Source organism: Phragmites australis, chromosome 11 (genome assembly GCF_958298935.1).
Source record: "Phragmites australis chromosome 11, lpPhrAust1.1, whole genome shotgun sequence".
Lineage (NCBI taxonomy): Eukaryota > Viridiplantae > Streptophyta > Magnoliopsida > Poales > Poaceae > Phragmites > Phragmites australis.
Window position 1 is genome coordinate 28,181,326 of NC_084931.1, and position 21,523 is coordinate 28,202,848.

The 21,523-nt window shown below is 46.8% G+C and overlaps 4 protein-coding genes across 4 annotated transcripts; 2 read left to right on the forward strand and 2 right to left on the reverse strand.

Annotated features, from left to right (window-relative positions):
• The first annotated feature begins 963 nt into the window (after positions 1–963).
• On the forward strand, positions 964–6,558 carry LOC133883863 (WEB family protein At2g38370-like). Its single transcript, XM_062323248.1, has 2 exons — positions 964–1,336; positions 5,063–6,558. Exons 1-2 carry the CDS (start codon positions 1,103–1,105, stop codon positions 6,506–6,508), a joined length of 1,680 nt encoding a protein of 559 aa, XP_062179232.1. The 5' UTR covers positions 964–1,102; the 3' UTR covers positions 6,509–6,558.
• A 1,412-nt stretch (positions 6,559–7,970) lies between these two features.
• On the forward strand, positions 7,971–12,792 carry LOC133885806 (DNA replication licensing factor MCM3). Its single transcript, XM_062325556.1, has 16 exons — positions 7,971–8,135; positions 8,218–8,330; positions 8,430–8,638; positions 9,104–9,234; positions 9,325–9,563; positions 9,651–9,887; positions 9,977–10,131; positions 10,206–10,414; positions 10,503–10,665; positions 10,756–10,961; positions 11,209–11,268; positions 11,352–11,444; positions 11,667–11,830; positions 11,999–12,067; positions 12,172–12,313; positions 12,411–12,792. The coding sequence occupies exons 1-16, from the start codon at positions 8,070–8,072 to the stop codon at positions 12,465–12,467; spliced, it is 2,313 nt and encodes a 770-aa protein (XP_062181540.1). The 5' UTR covers positions 7,971–8,069; the 3' UTR covers positions 12,468–12,792.
• Positions 12,793–13,152: 360 nt separating this feature from the next.
• Positions 13,153–15,692, reverse strand: LOC133883889 (CBL-interacting protein kinase 28-like). Its single transcript, XM_062323277.1, is given in 3 exon segments — positions 13,153–14,058; positions 14,060–14,991; positions 15,451–15,692. Coding segments are annotated over 2 exon segments (1,398 nt in total). The 5' UTR covers positions 14,759–14,991; positions 15,451–15,692; the 3' UTR covers positions 13,153–13,359.
• A 2,626-nt stretch (positions 15,693–18,318) lies between these two features.
• LOC133883890 (EPIDERMAL PATTERNING FACTOR-like protein 4) lies at positions 18,319–20,391 on the reverse strand. Its single transcript, XM_062323279.1, has 3 exons — positions 20,020–20,391; positions 19,690–19,739; positions 18,319–19,179 (listed from the first exon to the last, which is right to left on the reverse strand). The coding sequence occupies exons 1-3, from the start codon at positions 20,180–20,182 to the stop codon at positions 18,985–18,987; spliced, it is 408 nt and encodes a 135-aa protein (XP_062179263.1). The 5' UTR covers positions 20,183–20,391; the 3' UTR covers positions 18,319–18,984.
• Between the last annotated feature and the right edge of the window lie 1,132 nt (positions 20,392–21,523).

Genomic DNA, 21,523 nt, shown 5'->3' on the forward strand with positions numbered 1-21,523 from the left:
ATTACCATCTAGACACCGTTATAAACACACTGATCAGCCCATCAACCCCAGTAATGGTAGAGCTTAGGCCGAAATTCATAAATAAGTTTTAATTAACTTATAGAAGGGGTCGAATCAATAAAATATGAGAGATTAGATTTAAAATATACTACACAATACAGAAAATACACTATAAAATACAGAAAATTTGTTAGATTAGGGAACCATAACCCAACCTGACCACAACAATGTTCTGCCCCTGAACCCCAGGTCGCCAGCTACGGACTACGGGCTTCCTCCATACACAACCAGTATGACAACACAGCCACCAACCCAACAAGACACCAACCAATCCGCTAGAGGCCAGAGATCGGTGAAACGACTTTTTTTCACCCTTGCTAGAGTTTAGACGTCTGAAAACTTAGTTTTTAGGCAACCATGTAAATCTACTGGTGTCGACGAATTTAGAGAAAGGGTTGCCACCACCAAGAGTTAGAGGGGTTTCCTTTGTCCCCAAATTTAGAAGAGCTCCTGAGGTGAGAGCCATTCCGACGAAAGAGGTGGGCGCGAGGTAGAGTGGCGAAGCAGTGAGGGTTGCCAGCCATAGGCGAAGGTGGACCGCCAAATGGGCTGATGCTGGGGCGAGGAGCTCCAAAACGAAGAGTTTAGCGTGACAAGAGTAGCGAGTGTCGATCTAGCGGTAGGGACGTCGCTGGAGACAACTATAGGTAGTAGCGTGAGCCAGTTAAAGAGGAAGAAGAGGAGTTTTCTTTTGTTTTCAGACATCTAATATATATATTATATAGCATCTCCTTTTTTTTTTTACCGAGATTTCCCCTGCCGCGCACGGCGCATCCACATTTTTTCCCAGGTTCACCACCGGTTCGCCGCACTTACGCTCACCTGTCACCAGTCACCAACAAGCGGGGCAGGCACTAGTTTACGGCTCCCCACGCCGCGCTAAAGCGGACGCACACGCACCCGCACGCTGCCGCTACGGACATGGTGGAGCCCAAAACCTCAGTGCTCACGGGCCTCGGACGCCCTGTCGCTCACTGCCCCGCTCCACTCTCTGCTCCCCGCTACTTACGAGAAGCAGCGTAGTACTCCGCGGACGGACGCTATGGCGGAGGTGGTGGCGCAGCGCGCCGTTGCCGTTGCCGTGGGGGGCGGCGAGGCGAACCCAGCGGCGGCGGCGGCGGCGGCGGCGCCAATGCGAGGGCGCAGCGAGGTGGACACGTCGTCGCAGTTCGAGTCCGTGCGGCAGGCCGTCGACCTTTTTGGCGGCGGCGGCGGCGGCAGCTTCTCCCAGTGGCGGCACCCGCAGGCACCGCCCACTGTCCAGCTCCGGCCAGAGGTCAGTCGATCGGAGCGTGCCCGCTCCCCTCTTTGCGGTTTTAATTTATGCAAAGCAGCGGCCTTTTGCTTTTCAAAGCGCAGGTGGTGGCATGGCACTCGCTCGCCGCCGCATTGCTTTCTTCCCATCGTTTTCAAAGCGCTTTCGCATTTCTTAAACAAATTATTCTGAGATCGGCCCTGGCTGTACGGACTGTAAGGGACTAGTAATTCGTAATGCGAGGGGATTTCTTCCAACTTGTAGTCCCCAATGTTGTTTCAGCTTTTAATTTTGGGAGGGCATACGCCATCAGAAACAGTATCCTTTTCGGCGAAGTGGTTGGTGTCATGGCGTGGATGACTGTGACATGACATTGTGGGCACTTGGAATCAATCTGGAGCCGAAAGGAACCAAATGCATCATGGCATTTACTACTAGATCGCCTCTTCGGTCCGACATTGTTACAAGGAATAAAGGTCCACTATTAGATCTTGACGTTGTTAGGTTATTATGAGCATTGGGTAGTTGTCAGTCTCTCACCTAGTCACCTTGCCTGTCCAGAACCTGTTGAAAACAAACTTGTATCCTGGAAAAGACGAAAATGCGGTGTAGTAGAACAGATTGTAAAGGTATAACTTACTAGCAAAGATGAATTATGACAGTTCATTACGGTTCAAATAACTTGATCAATGGGAATACCTTCCCGGTGTTTAACTTGTATAGTCACACATCACCGCGTTTTTTTACTTCATCTAAAAATTATTACCATGTTTTTATCGACATTTTAGCAAGACTCAAGTTGGCTAGTTTTGCCCAATACTCTTTTAACCATGTGTAGCTCTTATCAATGCCTATTCCCAATAGACTTACCCTTAAAACAGGGTTAATTTTCTCGGGGTCCTAGTTTGTCACAACTTTGAGAAAATTATGCATTTTACGTCTGAGTTGAGGAGAGAAAACTAGTAAACTATTGGGCATCATGTCATGGTATCTAAAAACGACTATTAATATATCAACTGATACAGTGACACTAGTGTGGAAGTGCGTAAACCTGAGTACAGGAGCCGACGCCAACAAGATTTTGGCATTAGCGGAACGTGTGAGGCATCCAAGGATAATCTTTAGATACAACGCGGGGGGCATTGCTGCATTACTGGCTGGCCTCGGTGGACGTAATGTAAGTGTCCCGTGCACGACATAGGCGAGTCCGCGAGTTACTGCTCACACAAACAGTATCCGAGTCATGTAACAGTACAGCCGTAGGGTTCCTGGGACGTTGGCGGTTTAAAAGGAAGGTTTAGGAATTAAAAATAAAGGAGGTGAGATAGAATTATTTGAGGAAGGAGATATTCGATTAGGAAGAAAGTATAGTCAATTTAGAAAAATAATATGAGTCAGTTTAGGAAAGTAATATTTGGAATTCGGTATGGATTCTGCATGCCGGCTATGTATTGCCCTATTTATAGATGGCGCACCCAGGAGATAATCAAGCAGAAAATTACAAATCTCTCTCTCTCTCTCTCATATATATATATATCGGTTTCTCTTCCTCTACCACCAATTGTCTAATCCCTCCCTTAGCAGCTGACGTCGTCCGGCTATCCTCAAGGCGGCTGTTTATCCCCTAATGATCTTATGATCATGACATATGGTATCAGAGACTTCAATCTTGAGCACCAGAATGGACGCGGAGATTGCAACTCAGCTTGCCGCCTTCAAGGGGCAACTAGCTCAATTGATGGCAGCTTCCTTGAACTTGGATCGCGGCGTCGTGTCTTTAAAGGAGCAAATCTGCTTAGAAACATCGAATGGGACACCACGTGCCGCTGCATCCTCCGCGTCGTCTGGGTTCGCCACGTCAGATGTAGCACTGCCATCACTTCCGATGACGATGATAATGCCGGCTGTGACACCGCCCTCAATGCCGTTTGAGTTCGACCGTCTCCACCGCGCACAATCCGCATCGTCAGTCTGCACGTCGCCACCGTTTGCCGTCGTACTGTACGTAGACTGTTTTTCGACACTGATGGCCGATTCTGCACGATCTCCGATCGCTCCTGCTGTTGGACCGCATGTCATCTCTTCTTCGACACCGATAGATGGTTCCGCTTGATTTGAGTCTACGCCACCAATCGGCTCGCTCCTCATTGTCACCGTCACATCACGGGATTCCTGCGGGTCCGTGCCCCGCTGGGATCTGCACGCTTGGCAGCCCGCGACCACACCAGCTTCTTCATCGCCGCGGTCGTCACTACGCGTCGAGATTCAGCCACACCGTTGCTCTCCTGTAGCCACTGCCCGAGCCGCATAAATTCGGCACTGCTTGGCTATAGGATCTGCTACAGAGTCTCAAGCTACAGAAGATCCCGCATGGCCACAACCGATCCGGGGTTGTGCTGTGCCATGGCTAACGTCATCAATTGGCCAAATTTGCTATACTCACATAGAAGATCTACACCGCCATGACCGCCACCACAACTCGAGGACGAGCTGTGTTCGAAGGAGGAAGGAAAAGGAGGGGCTAATGTGGCGCAGAGAACAACATGTGCAGCAGCTGCCCTATCCTTTCTTCCTGTAGCGGGGGTGGCACTTCTTCTTTTCTCGTGGGAAGCGGTAGGAGCAATGTCGGCATTGGGGGCTACACCAGCAGCAGCATCTCTGTTCCTTCCTCAACCAAGGGAGGAGGTAGTGTTCCTCAAACAGGTGGTGGAGCTGATGTTCCTTCCTCAAGATTGGGTCGAGGCACTAGTCTCGGAGGATCAAGCGCAGGCATCGTCGAAGGGATAGGGACGTTATCGTCAAGCTCTTTCATCAACATGGGCCTCCTCGGACTTCAGTCATGGCCTCCACCCTAGCTCGAGGATGAGTTGTGTCGAAGGAGGTGTGGAGTTGCCACATGCAGGACATAGATGGGTTACTGTTCACGCAAACAGTACCCCAGCCGTGTAGCAGTACAGCCTAGGGTTCCTAGGATGCTGGCGATTTAAAAGGAAGGTTTAGGATTTAAGAAATAAAGGAGGTTTTCAGATTAGGTAGGAGATAGAATTATTTGTGGAAGGAGATATAGTCAGTTTAGGAAAAGAATAAGAGTTGGTTTAGGAAAGTAATATTTGGAATACGGCATGAACTCTCTATGCCGGCTTTGTACTGCCCTATTTATAGAGGACGCAACTAGGAGATAATCAAGCAGAAAATTACTAATCTCTCTCCATCGGTTTCTCTTCCTCTACCACTAATAGTCTAATCCGTCCCTTAGCAGCCGACGCCGCCTGGCTATTCTCTCAGTGGATATTTACCCACTAATGATCCTAGGATCATAACAGTAAGAATCAAAAGGCGATTGAGTAGCCTCTTCTAGTGTTTTTGACATTCATTCACTGTACATGTAGGCATGTTTTTCTCCCAAGTATACTTTCTTACGGATTGTATATTTAGGACTGAGGAGAAAGTAGCGTATGAATTTTAAGTTGGAATTACCGGTTGTCATTGATGCAAATTTTTTTATCTTGCTTTTTTGCTGTTTGGTTGGCTATTGATTTCCTTGCCCCTTCAGAGCATGTAAGGAGATTTCAAGAAGTATTTTCCTCTGCATTGTCGCATTAGATGTCCAATTTTCTAGATTACTTGAGCATATTTTTCCAAAGTAAGTGTTCTTCCTCTATGCATTTATCTTTGTGCACTTTTATTTCTGTTCCCCGTAAATAAATCTGTGTTCTTACTCCATTCACACACTCCAATTCTTTTCAGGAGTTAGAACTTATGAAAGTTGAAGAAAAAACAGTGAAGCTGGAGATGGAACTTTTTGTTAAGGAAAAGGAAACATTTAAAGTCTTGAAAGAACTACATGGAACAAAGCAGGTTATTGATGGCTTGAAATTACAGATAGAGAAGGCAACATTGGAGGGTGCAAATGCTGCAAAAGGTCATACTGATATGGGGAAGGTACATCCACTTCCTGATATTGAACCAAAATCCGATAGCCATACAAAGCCACCAATCCAGAGCATGAAAAGCACACAGTCCCCACTAACCACATTGATCAAGCTGAATCAGGCAAAAGCATTCCTTAACACGGATACTGTCAACATGTTAAGGAGCCAGATAGAGACGGAGAAAGTATCACTTGAGAAAACCCGTGAAAGGCTACAATTGAACATAGGGAAGGCTTCATCACTAGAAGCAGATTTGAGCAAAACTGTTGCACAGCTGCAAGCAGTAAAAGCTCCACAACCTGCCCTTGAGCCTTCTGAAATCTGGTTGCAGATGAAGCATTTGAACTCTGAGAAAGAGAAGCACAGGAAGATGTCTGGGGATTCGAAAAATGAGATCTGTGAATTAACAGCTGAAATTGAGCACACAAGGTCCAGGACGAAGACCCTGCAGTTCAGGATCATCATGGCCGATAAATTGAAGGAAGCTTCGAGGCGTGGCGAAGCTATTGCTCTTGCAGAGATGAAAAACCTGAGCAACGGGCAGGACCTGGACGCTGCTACTCCCGATATCACACTCTCTGTTCAGGAGCATTCTATGTTTGTGCACAAAGCACAAGAAGCGGACGATAGCTCTAGGAAGAGAATTGACGCAGCAATGCAAGAGCTAGATCAAGCAAACCAGTGTAAGCTAGAACTCCTGGAAAGAGTAGAGGAAGCAATGGCAGCTGTTGAGACGAGCCGGAAGGCTATGGAGGAGGCCCAGAAGAGGGAAGAATCCGCAAACAAGGCAAAGCTTGCAGCCGAAGGGACGCTTCGAAAACTGCGGTCAGATCAAATAATCCAGAACTGGAGACCGATAAACAACAATTCAGTGAAGTTCAAGAACACAGCAATGACACCTCGGAAAGCAGGCTCCGGGATCTATGATGTGAACGGCTTGAGCCTGGTGACCACTGGCCCAAAGAACACAAAGACGGTGTCCATCGGACAGATCCTGAGCATGAAGCTGGACCATGAGCTTGAAGCCGGAAAGGGCACGAACACGAGGAAGAAGGTCTCGCTTGGGCAGATCCTAAGCCAGAAGTACGAAGTGTTCTCTCCGTTGCGCATAGATCACAACGGCGCTTCTCGCAAGCAGTTTCAGTCAAGGAGGAAGAAGATGGGGTTCGTGGTGTACGCCTTGCTCCATGCGAAGCGGAAGCATAGAAAGAGGCAGGCGGCCTCCTGCACTCATGGCAGCTTCAGCGCTAAGGTTGTGTAGTTAGTTTTGTTGGTCAGTGGTAGTTTTATATTATAAGAGCTCAGAATAAAGGGTACAGTTAGATCTATGAACAAAGTTGATACTCCGTTTAGCAACTACTCCCTGTTCCGGCCACAATTTTGGTGTTGAAGGGTCAGTACCATGTAAAGAGTTTCTTACTGTAACCGGAGAGTCGATCACATACCTGTGGACTGTGGTGTGTGTCCAGAATTGACGAAGGTGTGCCGCCGCCCGCCGTGTAGCGTGCTCCCAGCACTGGTCTGTCGGTGGCGTTGTGGTCTTCCGTGGAGCTGGATCCTTGATCATGGGTGGCCGGGGCCCTGGGCGGTTGGGTTGCTGCTGTCGGCTGCTCCCTTCGTGCAGTCGTAGCCTGCACCGCGAGACCGGGATCTAATCAGCAATGAGCATGACGGTGCCCCTCGAGTCGTCGACCGTTGAAGCAATGAAAGTATTGAACTATCGATACGGGGTCGTGGGCTCATGGCACAGCGCTCTCTGCAAGGCTCATTCTGAAATCTGATTGTTTCTTGGCGGTGACCGGCTACCGGCTTCCAACCTTACCCATCAGGCACCAGGCCACCCCCGTGAAAAGCTGGAACGTGCCGGCTCTATTCGAAGGCGAGCCTACGTCAGCGACACTCGCGCGTAGGCTGCGGATCCCAAGCCTCCGTATACCACTTTTGCTCGGCGCTTCACCGTTCAATCCCTCGCCCCCGCACGGCGAGCGAGGCGTGCGTCATGCGCGGTGGTGTCACAGGCCGCCGCATCGACACGCATCATGGGACTCCTCCATTTGAATACGTTTAGATATAAAAAATATAACTAGAAATTTTAGATATGCAATTTATAACTATTTTTTAGTATTTAAACTAATTTAAATAAAAAATATTTAACTATAAAGTTATAAATATCATCGATAGGTACAATTTTCATATAAAGATTATCTTCATCCAAGATCATATAAAAATTATGAATTTTTCTTTAAATATTATCCGGAACATATGATGTGTCGGCACGCGAAGTGTTTGACATGTCTTTAGTCGGCATTATGCGTACGTCTATTTCTATAAATATCAGATTTTATGTATTATTTTTGCAATTTTTAATAAAATAATATTATTTAAAAAAAATCGTGGGGGACGCGGGGGCTGTCCGCAACGCTCCTCACTGGCCCGACTCCTGCCAGTGTTCGCCGATGGGCTCGCGTCATCTGCAACTAGTGGGCCGCAGGGTAAGGCCTCTCTTTCTCCCACCCTTTCTTCCAGAACAGGCCCGCATGCCATAGCCCAAGCCCATGGAAACGCACTCCGCTGAGCTACCTCCACTTGTGTTTGGCCCACGCGTCACCCGGGAGCCCAACGAGTCCGCTGTCCGCAGTCACCGGAGCGCGCGAAAACCAACCCTTCCCGCCACACCGCGCGCCTCCTCCCGCCAAAACACGCCCCCTTTCCTCCCCAGATTTTTACCCCCAAATCGAAACCCACCCGCGCGTCCGCCGCACCCACCCCACTCCTCTCTTTCCAGCGTTGCGTTCCATCCCCGATTCCCCGCAGCGGCAGCCATGGACGTCAACGAGGAAGCCATGGCGGCGCACAAGCGCGCCTTCCTCGACTTCCTCGACCAAGACGTAAGTTCTCTCCCCCCCCCCCCCCCCTCCTTGCCCGCCGCGGCGCCGGCTTCCTGGCTGACGTTCTTGCTTGCCACCGCAGGTCGGCAAGGGGGTGTACATGCAGGCCGTCCGTGATATGGTCCAGAACAAGCGCCGCCGCCTCATCATCGGCATGGACGACCTCCGCAACCACAACCTCGACCTCGCCCGCAGGTGCCCGCCGCTGCCTTCCCTTTCTTGCTCGCTCGTTCGTTTCTGATCTTTTGTTGGGTTTATCCCTGGCTAATGCGGTCTCCTCTTACGTGTGAATAGGGTGATACGGATCCCCGGGGAGTACATGCAGCCGGCGTCGGACGCGGTGTCGGAGGTGACGAGGAACCTAGATCCCAAGTTCTTGAAGGAAGGCGAACGCGTGATGGTGGGGTTCTCGGGGCCGTTCGGATTCCACAGGGTCACGCCCAGGGATCTCATGTCCTCCTTTATTGGGACCATGGTCTGCGTTGAGGGCATCGTCACCAAATGTAATGGCACCCTCTTCCTTATCGTGATATGGTTCGAGTCATACTGTTTGTGTGTTGCTTTAGGTTGACATGGCATCAAATTGTACTCAAGGTTTTCGAGTTCCAATTGCACTCTAGCGTTCTTCTTACTGGTGGAGAAAAGTTCCGTGTTCAATTGGTAATTTGTGGTGAAGGAAAACAACAAAACATAAGGGGGGTAAAAAATTGCCCTTGTGTTAGTGCACAAAAATCGAACATGAATGATAATTTCAGAATGGTCTGAGATACTTAATTACGTAATTGTACTTTATTGTTGGACTTGTGTTAGTGCACCACATACTAATTATTGCTAACTAGTTGGTCTATCAAATCGTTACTCTGTGCCAACAACCTACTAATACATAAGCACAGATAGATATAAGAGATCTATAGTGAAGTACCATTTCACCTTTGAGGGCTAATATTATTTTTTTTCCTGGAAAACAGGCTCGTTGGTAAGGCCAAAAGTTGTTAAGAGTGTTCACTTCTGCCCTGCGACTGGGGGTTTTCTCACGCGTGAATACAGGGACATCACTTCTTTTGTAGGCTTGCCTACTGGTTCTGTTTATCCAACAAGGGTATGTTCTTACTAATTGGTCTGCGCAGTTCAATTAAATGAACCTCCTTTGATATTGTAGTTCTAATGCTGCTTAATCTGGAATGTTTAGGATGATAACGGTAACTTATTGGTCACCGAGTATGGAATGTGTGATTACAAGGATCACCAGACATTGTCCATGCAAGAAGTGCCTGAAAATTCTGCACCTGGACAGCTCCCAAGAACTGTTGATGTTATTGTAGAAGATGATCTCGTAGATTGTTGCAAGCCGGGTGATCGTGTTTCAATTGTTGGTGTATACAAGGCTCTTCCAGGGAAAAGCAAGGGAAGTGTCAGTGGCGTGTTCAGGTTAGTTCAGCTATGACCCTCACCTAAGCTGGCTTAAATTTACCTGTACATGAAGTATCATGTGGTTTTGTATTACTATGCTTGTAGAACTGTCCTTATCGCAAATAATGTGTCACTTCTGAACAAAGAGGCAAATGCACCTGTCTATACTCGGGAAGATCTGAAGCGGATGAAAGAAATATCAAGGAGAAATGACACATTTGACTTGCTGGGAAACTCGCTTGCTCCATCCATATATGGTCATCTCTGGATAAAGAAGGCAGTAGTACTGTTAATGCTTGGTGGCGTTGAGAAGAATCTGAAAAATGGAACTCACTTGAGAGGGTCAGTGATACTTCAGATCATTGCTGCTGCTGTGACATGATTTCATTGAGTGCAATGCATTTATGTATATCTATTTCTTTGGCATGCAGAGATATAAACATGATGATGGTGGGAGATCCTTCAGTTGCCAAGTCTCAGCTCCTAAGAGCTGTCATGAACATTGCCCCTTTGGCTATCTCGACAACTGGTAGAGGTTCTTCTGGTGTTGGTTTGACTGCTGCTGTGACGTCTGATCAAGAGACTGGTAAGTTATTCGTGGCTGTTTACTGCACTACTGTTGAGTTTCTGTAAGAGTACTGACCAAATTCCTTCGCTCAGGGGAAAGAAGGCTTGAAGCTGGTGCCATGGTTCTTGCTGATCGTGGTGTAGTCTGCATTGATGAGTTTGATAAGATGAATGATCAAGACCGTGTTGCTATTCATGAAGTTATGGAACAGCAAACTGTAACCATTGCGAAGGCAGGAATACATGCCTCGCTAAATGCGAGATGTAGTGTAATCGCTGCAGCAAATCCGATATACGGAACTGTAAGCTCTTAATTTCTCTCTCACACACACAATAATTTTGTTTCACTGGTGTTGCTGTTTCTGACAATAATTTCTGGTTGCATGACAGTATGATCGTTCATTGACACCAACCAAGAACATCGGGCTTCCAGATTCACTGCTCTCTCGTTTTGATTTGCTTTTTATTGTTCTTGATCAAATGGATCCTGAGATTGATCGTCAAATTTCAGAACATGTTGCGCGGATGCATAGATATTGCACTGATGATGGAGGTAACTTTATGTTTTACAATAGCAGTGAGGTTTGTTCAGGCCTTCAGGTGTTTCCATTTTCTTAACGAAAGGCAAACTTGTGAACTGCAGGGGCAAGGTCTCTTGATAAAACAGGATATGCTGAAGAAGATGATGGTGATGCTAATGCATCCATTTTTGTTAAATATGATAGAATGCTCCATGGCCAAGATAGAAGGAGAGGCAAGAAGGCCAAACAGGACAGACTAACTATCAAATTTCTGAAGAAATATATTCATTATGCGAAGAACTTAATTCAACCAAAGCTCACCGATGAGGTAATTGTTTCATACGGTATATTCTTCTTCTAGTCCATCAGCTCAAATGGAACAATGCATTGGTACAATTATTTACAGTAGCTAGCAATGCGTATCAAAATTTCATTACAATGCTGTTGTAGCTGCTATCTTCAGAAGAAAAAAGGCTGCTTTCTGTGTTTCACCGTACAAGAAAAAAAAATCTGCTTTTTAACATAAAAGAAAGCCCCTCCTCAGATATAGCATTTAAACTCTTGTGCCCCTACAGGCATCTGATCACATTGCAACTTCATATGCTGAGCTCAGGGATGGTGGTGCAAATGCAAAGGTTTGATCTAAGCATGGCTCACTGTGCTTTCTTGTTAACGTTATGTGTTCATAATTCTCAATTGCTCACCTATTGTTTTACAGTCTGGTGGAGGTACACTTCCAATTACAGCAAGGACATTGGAAACCATAATTCGTTTGTCTACTGCTCATGCCAAGATGAAATTGAGACATGAGGTATGTTGTTCAATGCAGTTATCCAAGCAAGCTTACCCTTGTCAAGAACTCTCTGGATGAATCAGAATTACCGTTGCTTTGCTATTTTATATCCTGAAACTAGACAAAAAAAATCAAGAATTGCACTCTTTACAGTTTGACTTTATTGTTTAGGAGGATAGCTGATGGTTATTTTCCTTAGACAAAAAAAACTGATTTCACTGCTTGTATTGTGTGTTGCAGGTTCTAAAATCTGATGTTGAGGCTGCATTGCAAGTTCTGAATTTTGCAATATACCATAAGGAATTGACTGAGATGGATGAACGTGAACAGAGAGAGATGGAGATGAAACAACACGCTGATCATGATGCAGGTGCAAATGGGGGCAATGCGGACGGGCATGGAAGGTGATTTTACGACTTTATGCATAGTGTTCTCTTGTCTCACTTTTTTACAGAACTAAGTAGCTTCGCAGCTCAATATGCCATGCAATATGTGCCTTTTTATTGCTTTTAAGCTTTACCTTCTTTCCGCTCGTCTTCCCATAAAAAAAGTCTTGTCTCCACTCTTCACAGCTCTGGGAACGACCCGATGGATGTGGATGTAGGAAATGCATCAAATGATCAGGATGTTCCTGCAGAGAGGTTACTTCACAACCTTGAATTTGCAAAATCTGAATCTAAAGCTTTATATATATTTTATGTTTGTGGCTGATTCCTTGCTTCCCTTGTAATTTCATAACCTGCAGAATTGAAGCATTTGAAGCGATTCTCGGTCAGCATGTGTTGGCAAATCATATTGAACAAATTTCAATTGACGAAATTGAGCAAACAGTAAATAGAAAGTCAGCTGCGCCTTACACTAGACGTCAAGTTGAATTCATCCTGGAGGTATGAAAAAAGCTGGCTTTCCTTAAGGCTTATCATGTAAAGCAATCACGATAATTTACTTTCAGTTGTATTAAATTTCATCTCCTTGTGCTTTCAGAGGATGCAAGATGCAAATAGGATAATGATACGAGATGGCATTGTTCGAATCATCTAACTGCTACATTGTTTGACATTGGGCAAGCTGAATACGCCTTGTCATCGTGATCTTGTCGTTTAAAACTTATCTAGTTTGCCTGGGATCCTGCAGAAGCTCTGCATCTGTAACTGATTTATTTCCTGATGCATCTGTTTCTTAATTTTTATCAGCGAGGATTGAGATGATCCCCAGTTCCCTTGTGCTTTTAATTCATGTAATGTAATGCACAATGTATTTGATCTAGTGGTACTTAGTTCACGCTAATCATCTCTGGTTATCTGTGTGGTCGAGGATTACTTGCAAATAATTTGCACTCGGAATGTAACTTACTAGATCCATGGTTTGCGATGACATCCTAGGCTTATTACGTAATCAATTTTACATTTTTTACTGAGCTCAAAATCTCCAGTGAAGCAAGGAACGGCTGGGATTTGGTTATTGGGTGCAGCTGTTTCCTGTTTGTTAGCGCTTCTGAGCAGAAAACTCCAATTAGTTGCCGGAATCGAAATGTGAACCTGCATTAAGTTAAAAGCAGTGACTACAGATGCTTGTAAGGTCAAGTTAAAAGCAGTATACAGAGGAAACAAAGGGACTTCCCTAGCAAGGTAACGAGCAACCGTGCAAAGCATTGGTAATCTTATTAAATTATTTCTTTTTCACAATTGAACAGAGCAGATGGCGCTTCTGTGCATACAAGCTTTACAAATTTAGAGAAAAAGGATAAAGGAAGAAAACGAAAACAATAGGCTCGCATTTCCAGCAATGCTGGAAATCTATGTGAAGTCTACAGCTATTTACTAGTCTAAAAACATGTTAACATAGGTCAAGACTCTGTTGCAAACTTGGCTGTCACCTGTTGTATTTGTTTTGGATAGGATCACGGTGGCAATGGTGAGAAGAGCATTTGCAGCTAGTAAAGTGACTGTTGTGGTGGAAATGGCGACAGTGGTGGCAGTGTTGACTGCTGCTGCTGCTCTGCATGCCGGAGTACCTGTGGCTGCTGGTGATCACCTTGCCATGCCCACATGATATCCTTAAGTGATGGCCTAATGCCATCTTTCATCAGCTTCTGATACTCCAATGTGTCACCGTTGGTCTTCTTCAACTCCACTAATAGCAAGGAAGGCACAATCTCAAATATCTCTGCATCAATCTCAAGAATACCCTTTTTACCTTCCTTGGCTGTGGCAAATTTCAGCACTCCAATGTCTTCCTTTGTAACTTGGAGCTTCAAACGTATGGCCAGTTCCTTCAGCTTTGCAAAGATAGCTGCTGACGACTGTTTGGAAGTAAACCGAGCCTCCCTTCGGCCATACTTTTCATCAAACAAGCCCGATGAATCAAATCCTGTAGAGAGGGAAATGATGTCGAATGCATTCAAGTTCGTCAGCCTCAATGGTCCTTGATTTCTCCCAGAACCAATGGAAGCTGTCAAACCAGATGTAGTAGCTTCGCTTGTACAAGACTTGCCGCCTATTTCAGTTTTCGGCGTTGTTATCCCAATGGGCTTCCTATACCAAGCACTTCTCTTTATCCTTAAGATGGACATCCGAGTATTAGGATCTGGATCGAGGATTCCATAAAGGAGCTCCTTCAGCTCAACAGAAAAAATAACGAGGGCATCTGTACTCAGCTTTTGAAATCTTCCTATACATCTCTATAAGGTTTCTATCATGGAAAGGAAGATAACTGGTCGCAAGCACAAACAAAATTACTCCACATGACCATACATCTGCTTTTGCGCCACTGTGGCCTTTCCTGCTGAGCACTTCAGGAGCAACATAACCCGGAGTTCCACACGCAGTGTGGAGCAGACCATCTTGTCTCTTTGACTCTGCTAAGGCACTTAAACCAAAATCGGTGACCTTAAGGGTTTCATTCTCATCCAGTAGCAGGTTTTCAGGCTTCAAGTCACGATTATAAACACTGTGGCTATGGCAATAGCCCACAGCGCTGATCAACTGCTGAAAATATTTCCTTGCAGCCTCCTCACTAAGCTTCCCCTTCGCTATTTTGTTGAAAAGCTCACCACCTTTGGCATACTCCAAAACAAAGTAAATCTTGTTCTTGGTAGCCATTACCTCGAAAAGCTGCAGAACGTTTGGATGCTTAACCAATCTCATTATCGAGATCTCCCGCTTTATCTGATCCATGAGAGCAACCCTGAAGATCTTGTCCTTATCAATCATCTTTATAGCGATAGACTGACCGGTTGTAAGATCACGAGCGTAATATACCTTTGCAAAGATCCCTTGTCCTAACAGTCTCCCAATTTCATATCGTTCCATCAAAACACTCCTCTCTTCCATTATATAAGCATTGCGTGCAAATTTTATCTACACGCACTAGTGACACAGAGAAACACTGACCATCTTTCCCCAGGCCATGGTCAAAGACGACACAAGCCCCCCTACAAAATCGACTCAGATAGTCAGATGAAGCAGTGATCTTGTTCCAACAATATGATTGCTTCTTACAATTCAAGCACATGCTTCTACGTTGCTAGGTAAATCGCCATCAGCTGTCACTAGCAAGAAGGTACCTGCAAAATCAACAGATCAGATCAGAAGAAACATGTAATGCAAATGGAGTATATAGCTACTATACACCACGGAATTGGAACAGCCAGTGACATAAATTTTGATGACCGGCGGTATAATTCTACCAAAAAATCTCTTACAAATAAGGGTGGTTTCTTCCAAAGAAATAATAATCAAGAATGTTATTTGCAATTGATTGAGCAAGCAGTAAGGAGAACATTGGAAACAGCTGTCAGCTGACGAGAATCCGTGGCAAGAGCGGTTAAATCCTATAACTATCGCGGTTAAATCCGTGGCCCCATCGAGAGTTTGAGGTCACCACTGATCCAAAAATGCTTTCCCTTGGGAGGAGATTAACCAACAATGCTTGAACATTCGAAGAACTTGAAAAATGATCCGCGTCAGGTACAATCGAGTCCCATGAAGGGGATAAAGAATCACGAGCAAAAGGATAGCCGTACCGATCGGCAGCAGAGCAAAGAGGACGAAGAGACCCCCCAAGATTCGACTCGGCTGGGGCGGGTTCTTGGCCGTTGCCCCCCTATTTCGGAACCCGGCTCTTCCACATTTCGCCTCGGCTCGCCCGCGGCGGCAAGGCGGGGAGGAGGCTGGCGGGCTTGCTTCGCGCTCCCGACTCCCACCCGTCGTCTGTTGGGGTCGAGCGGTCGACACGCCGCGGCCGGGCGTGGCGATCTGGGGCCGGTGCTGGTGGCGGACACAGATCCTCTGCATTAATGATGATTAATGCAGAGGATTACTGTTTGCACAGTAATATGAGTCTGCTGCTACAGTTCTCTGCATTAATTAATTACTGTTTACTGCGGATTACTGTAGATACAGCGTTTGATTCTACTGTAGCGCGAAACTGTACTGTAGCATCAAGTACTGTAGCTTTACTGTAGCGAGTGATCCAATCCATCCGCCTCTAAATCAAGGCTGCGGAGTGCTCCTAATGCACTCCACTGTAGCTCTTGCCAGTGGCAACCGCAGAGGATCCGTTTCCGCTGGTGACCGTTTTCGCAGTGGGTTCCTCGATTTTGGGGGATTTCTGTAGGGCGAACAATGGCGAGTAGCTGCTGGAGCGGGATTTTTATTATTTATTTATTTATATATTTTAAATAAAAAATTAGAAATATATGTGTCTGTAGTAAAAAAACTGCAAATCTACACTTCTATCGCCGTTATAATTTTTTATTTTAAAAAATAAAATAGGCATATATATTTACAATTTTCTTATTTAAAAAAATATAAAAATAAAAAAGTTCAATTTTTATCCGTCTCTAGCTTCACCGGCCTAATGGGCCCGATGATGATGTCCAGCTTGGAACTGCTAGAGTCTGATAAGATTGTTAAAGGCTACTTGATCGATAGCTCTTTAACGCTTTTGTAAGTATGGGTGCATGAAAGCCATATCTTATCTTGTTACGGGTACTGCTTAGCTGGGATGGTTTGTGTTACGTGATCGTACGCATTTCTTCACGCAACAAAAGAAGACGGGATACTTAAGATGGTCAGTGTCGTAAGCAGGAAAAATCTTTGCTGCAAATAATTAAATGAGTGCAGATATGTAAATAACAAATATGGATCATTTGATCCTCATCTAAAACCTATAGTTGATCTATCATTCTATCAGCAGATGGGTTGATTTATAGAAAATTCTCGTGGCTATAAAATATTGTAAAATAACATATTCACTGATGGATTTAACCCGATTTTCGAATGAGGATGAGACATATGTCATTTAGTTCTCAATTTTCCTTGAAAACACCACCGCGACGTTTTCAATGATGATGATTTTGTGGGCTTTGTCATAACAGATCAACGCTACAGCAATGTTACGGCCAGGGATCTCGAACGCTATGCAGGCCGGGATTTTAGTAGGTCCAACACGAATAAATTTGGCACATTTTTCGGCATGGGCTCTCGAATGTTATGCAGGCCGGGATCTTATTAGGTCCAACACGAATATATTCGGCACAATTTTCGGCCTGGGCATGTCGAAGCATGTCGTCCTCCCCGCGGATTAGAGATGGTAATGAACCTCTATACCCGAAACCCTGTGGATAATTACTCTATTAGAGATCAAGTATGAATCACTTCTTATACCCGTGGATTTATTGATGGAGAAAATCGTCACCCATCTGGTGGAGCGGGTACGAGTCCATTCTCCTACTACCCGTACCTGTTCTCCTGCTACTCGTACCTGTGTACCTAATCGGGCTAGTTGGGCCTAGGTGGGCTTCCGCCGGCTCTCCTAATGGCTTCCATCGCTGTTGCCTCCTCCTCCGTCATCTCTTCCTGTCGCCATCATCGCCTCACCCTCTGTCGCCCCTCCCGATCGTTAAGTGTCAGTTTTCGGGTGTGGGTAACCTGTTGGGTACCCGTTACCGGTATAGGTATGGGGTACGGGTAAAAATCGTACCCATGTACGGGTATAGATATTGTAGCGGATATAATTTTTTCACACGGGTACGGATACGAAATAATACAACCCGACAAATTTAGACCCATTGCCATCCCTACCGCGGATATCAACATGCTGTAGATCCATTTCAGAACACACGCACTGTAGATGGATGGACGGCTCAGCGACCACCGGGATCCGGTGCATGAACCACGAGCACCTGCAACCGACCGTGATCTTGCCAAAGATTTACCAGATCCACATGTGACATGTCGTGCGGCCTGCAGGCCACTGACACCGGGCCTCAAAACCGCCGCACGCATTGTGCGCCTGCAGTTTATGTGCCACTCCGGCCTGCGCCATGCCATGCATGCGTGCGGTGTTACCAGTAAAAACCATCGGCAAACGCACCAAATGGCTGCTCTGCTCTGCCCAGCTCAGTTGTGCTGTGAGCCTGTGTCATGCATGCACGTTTGCAGCTCGTGTCGCATAGTACGGGAATTTTCGCCGTTTCTTTCTGGACGACATATCCAAACAGGCAGGGCATAGTTAAGGGCAAGGGACGTACTAGTACTTAAAGCTGTTGCCTGATGCAAAATGCAAGAATGCAACAGCATCAGCGTGCAGTGTAACAGCTCAAAGCGCCAAAAAAAAAAGAGTTAATTAGTTATCCGCATAAGAATAATCTAATCGGATGGATGGGTATAATCTTAAAAAAAATGTGTTTGATTGTTTACTTATACTATTTCAGTTTAATCTGACGGATATAATGTACACCTGTAGTTTGGCCTAAGAGGAAAGTTCGATTTGAACTTTCCAAATACAGACTCCTACATTCGTTCATACAGATCACCCCTTGTTAGTGTTATAAAATCATCTTTATACGAATACAAATAACAATTTCAACTTTATATTCACTCATACAAACTCAGATTCGATCAACCAAACAAAATCTCAACTTAGCAGTCTGCCTAAACAGATACAACCAAACAAACACTATTTTTTTTAACAATTCTGTTCAAACTGCTTTTCCTCAGTTTGCATATCCATTGCATGCAAGCTGACTCATACGACAACCAATCACGCCCTTAGAGCATTATAGAATACAGAGGACAGATGAAAAGTACTTTTTTTTTTACTGGCCAGGAAATGCATAGACAAAATCATATGAACAGTCGCCTTGGGAAGCAGCCGCAGATTTCTTTACTACCGCGCCCTGCCCTGACTGCCTCGCGTGCCTCGTGGTAGGGCCGTCCGGCCGTGGCGAACGCTACACGGCAGCGCTGCTCTCAGACACGCGCAGGACGCCCCTGACCGCGGTAGGCCACCACGCCCGGCCTCGCGCGCACCGCCGGTCCCCCCTCCCCCGAACCAGTGTCATACGACACATGGCCCATGCGGGTGCACCGTGCAAGCGCACGGACACACGGCGCCGTCCCGTACGCAGGCGCATACGCCGGCCGGTGCGACGATGATGCAACGGCGTCGTGCTCGCTCGCTGGGCAGACGCCATTAGCCATAGCCGTCCTCTTCATCGTCGTCTCCTGTGCGCGCGGTTCGGTGCACGCGCCGAACGGCCTGTGACACGGAGTCACGGCATGTAGAGCTGGTTCCGGCACTTGCATCGCCACGCCTCCGGGTAGTACTCTGTGGTTACCAGCACGCCCGGCGGCACGGACACGTGCACCGGGTAGCAGGGGCTGCAGCTGCCGCACTTGGACGTGCACCGCGGCGGGTGCGATCCCGGACCCGCCGACAGCAGCCGCCGCCCGGCGAAAGCCAGCTCCTGCACACGAACACCAATTAAGCAGCAGTTCAATTAATCAAGTGTCCATATGTGCTCCTTCTCTTGTGGTGCTGAGTACTAATCAATGACGGTGTACGGGCAGCGACGTATGGTCTTTCGGCGGTGGGCCATGGGGTCCGGCCGCTGTGGAAGGCCTGTCGGCGGCAGGGGACGTACGGCGTCGTGAGCTGGGCAGACCGCAGCGCCGCACACATTGCTGATCGGCGGGCTAGCCGCGACGGCGGTCCCTTGCGCGGGTCACGAGCTCTGCGGCACTTTGGCCTTTGGTGCAACGAGATGAATGTGGCTACCTGATTCAAATGGTCATCTCGTGGACCGTACGTGTGATTTGACATGCCACCTGCTGCTGCATCAGCTGAGGCAAAACGGCGATGCGCAAGCTATGGAGATGCATGGCACCTTGTTGAGAGTTTGTGACATGTGGTTTTCCTACTTTTACAGAGAAGTAGCACTTCAGCATGCATGGAAGAGATGCGCAACGCAACGCACCTGATCAACGGGATGGGCTCCTGCTGCTGCGCCTGCCATCCTCCCGAAATCTGTTCACGGTTAAGGAACTGAAGTGAGTGATCACCAAGCAAGCAAGTACAACACTGGGCTAAAAAGGGAAAATGCTGTAGAGCATGCATCTTTGTATCCGTTGGATCTTCTCTCAAATCCACCAACTGAATCTGTAGTTGACTACCTGTGTGCAGCTAGTTCGGGACAAGAAGAAGAAGAAAACAGGACCAGAAACGCTAGAAGAGTCTCTGTACTTCCAGTGACGAACACAACTATCTTTTTTGCCTGAGAGTCAAGAGCACACGCAGCTCAGCTTACCCGAAGCAAGCACGCCGCCACTCGCCCGGCCGCCGCCGCCGCACACGAAGCAGAGGGAGACGACGAGAGCAGCAGCCGCCGCAGCGAAGCCGCAGGCGACGGCGAAGAGCCTCCGCGCGGATCTCACGCTCCGCCACCTCAGCCTCCCCATGAGCAGAGGCATTACAAGAACCGCTCTTTATGCTAGCTCAGCTAGCGCCGGAAGCCTTGGGAGCTAGCAAGCGTGGAGCTCGAGTGATTGGGGGAAGGAAGGAGCCAAAACCCGGAAGCGGCCGGGGGCCGGGGGGAACAAGACACGGGAGCGAGGGGATGATGTGCGGACGCGCGCCTGCCTCCTTGCCCGACCACTCTCGCAGGCTCGCCAGCACTGTAGCCGCATCACATCGGCCTCTCGCTGCACCTCCCCCGCGTAACTGATATAGCAGGGGGAGCATCCGACGGCTACGGCACGCACGGTGGAATTTACTATCGGCGCGCACAAAGCAGGCGCGCGTACGTTTCGCTAGGTGCTCTCACCTAGAGCGCTCGTACGGCTCGCTTTGCATGCGCTCCGTGGAGCGTGGACTGCCGCGCTTTTCTAAAACGGGACGCGCAGCACCTACCCGTAATGCACCTGTAACGAATCTGTAATCCTGTTTGGGTGGTACAGAAAGAGCGTTTCCCGTAATACCCTGTGGGTTTGACTCTAAATAAAGGACGATTTTAGTTCCGTTTTACATTTTTTTCATTCACTGGTGAAAAGATTGAAATTTGCGAAATTTTAATTATTTTTTATCCTTTGCTACGTGGGTTCTATATATCAATGAAAGAAAATTTTCAAAATTAAATATTTCGTTTTCCTTTAAAATTCACAAAAATTCGATGAAACTTTAATCCGTGCTTGTAACCAAATTCCGGTAGCATAGGAAAATGTTGCTAGTGATGGTGGATTTTGCGTTGGAATAGAGGAAATTGGTGAGGTTGGTTAAGTCTCCGTTTGGAACACAGGAATTTCCGCATGAATTTGAAAACAAGGTATACTAATTCTCCCAGGAATCCTACGAGATTCTCTTGATCGTTTCAGCCTTAACAGCAACTAAAAGGGGGTTTTCTTTGTACTATTAACTTGCATCTAAGTGGTCGTTTTTGTGCTTGTTTTTATTTTCACAATACTGTTTAATACTCCTATTTAGAAGGCATTCTTTAGTTTGGCCCTTGCTCGGGATTAACAGGGGCATACTAGGACCACTGAGTTGCATGTGTGCGCAGAGACACTGTGGTACGTATCAAACTTGCGCCATGTAATGGCAGGGTGGTCCAGAGAGCGAGAGTGGTAGTCGACCGTGACAAGCCAATGGTCTGGTCTTCATGGGGTCAATTGTCCTGCAGCTGTTGGATTTGACAAAGATTGGAGCAAGTGATGTGGAATGGAAGAGAGGAATTTATGCTGGTCAAAGTGCGTCTTCGATCATGGGTTCTCGTTGTCGTGCAGTGCAGGGCCCTGTTCGGTTGGATACTTGATCTG

What these genes read in the sequence shown, in the direction of transcription:
- LOC133883890 (XM_062323279.1), bottom strand. Translation starts at nt 20,182, where the DNA reads ATGCCTCTGCTCATGGGGAGGCTGAGGTGGCGGAGCGTGAGATCCGCG. An exon ending in TGGCGGCGTGCTTGCTTCGG is followed by an intron (nt 19,740 to 20,019) that starts GTAAGCTGAGCT and finishes AACCGTGAACAG; the next exon opens with ATTTCGGGAGGATGGCAGGC. An exon ending in GAGCCCATCCCGTTGATCAG is followed by an intron (nt 19,180 to 19,689) that starts GTGCGTTGCGTT and finishes GTTCGTGTGCAG; the next exon opens with GAGCTGGCTTTCGCCGGGCG.
- LOC133885806 (XM_062325556.1), top strand. Translation starts at nt 8,070, where the DNA reads ATGGACGTCAACGAGGAAGCCATGGCGGCGCACAAGCGCGCCTTCCTC. An exon ending in TCGACTTCCTCGACCAAGAC is followed by an intron (nt 8,136 to 8,217) that starts GTAAGTTCTCTC and finishes TTGCCACCGCAG; the next exon opens with GTCGGCAAGGGGGTGTACAT. An exon ending in AATGGAACTCACTTGAGAGG is followed by an intron (nt 9,888 to 9,976) that starts GTCAGTGATACT and finishes TTTGGCATGCAG; the next exon opens with AGATATAAACATGATGATGG.
- LOC133883863 (XM_062323248.1), top strand. Translation starts at nt 1,103, where the DNA reads ATGGCGGAGGTGGTGGCGCAGCGCGCCGTTGCCGTTGCCGTGGGGGGC. An exon ending in CTGTCCAGCTCCGGCCAGAG is followed by an intron (nt 1,337 to 5,062) that starts GTCAGTCGATCG and finishes AATTCTTTTCAG; the next exon opens with GAGTTAGAACTTATGAAAGT.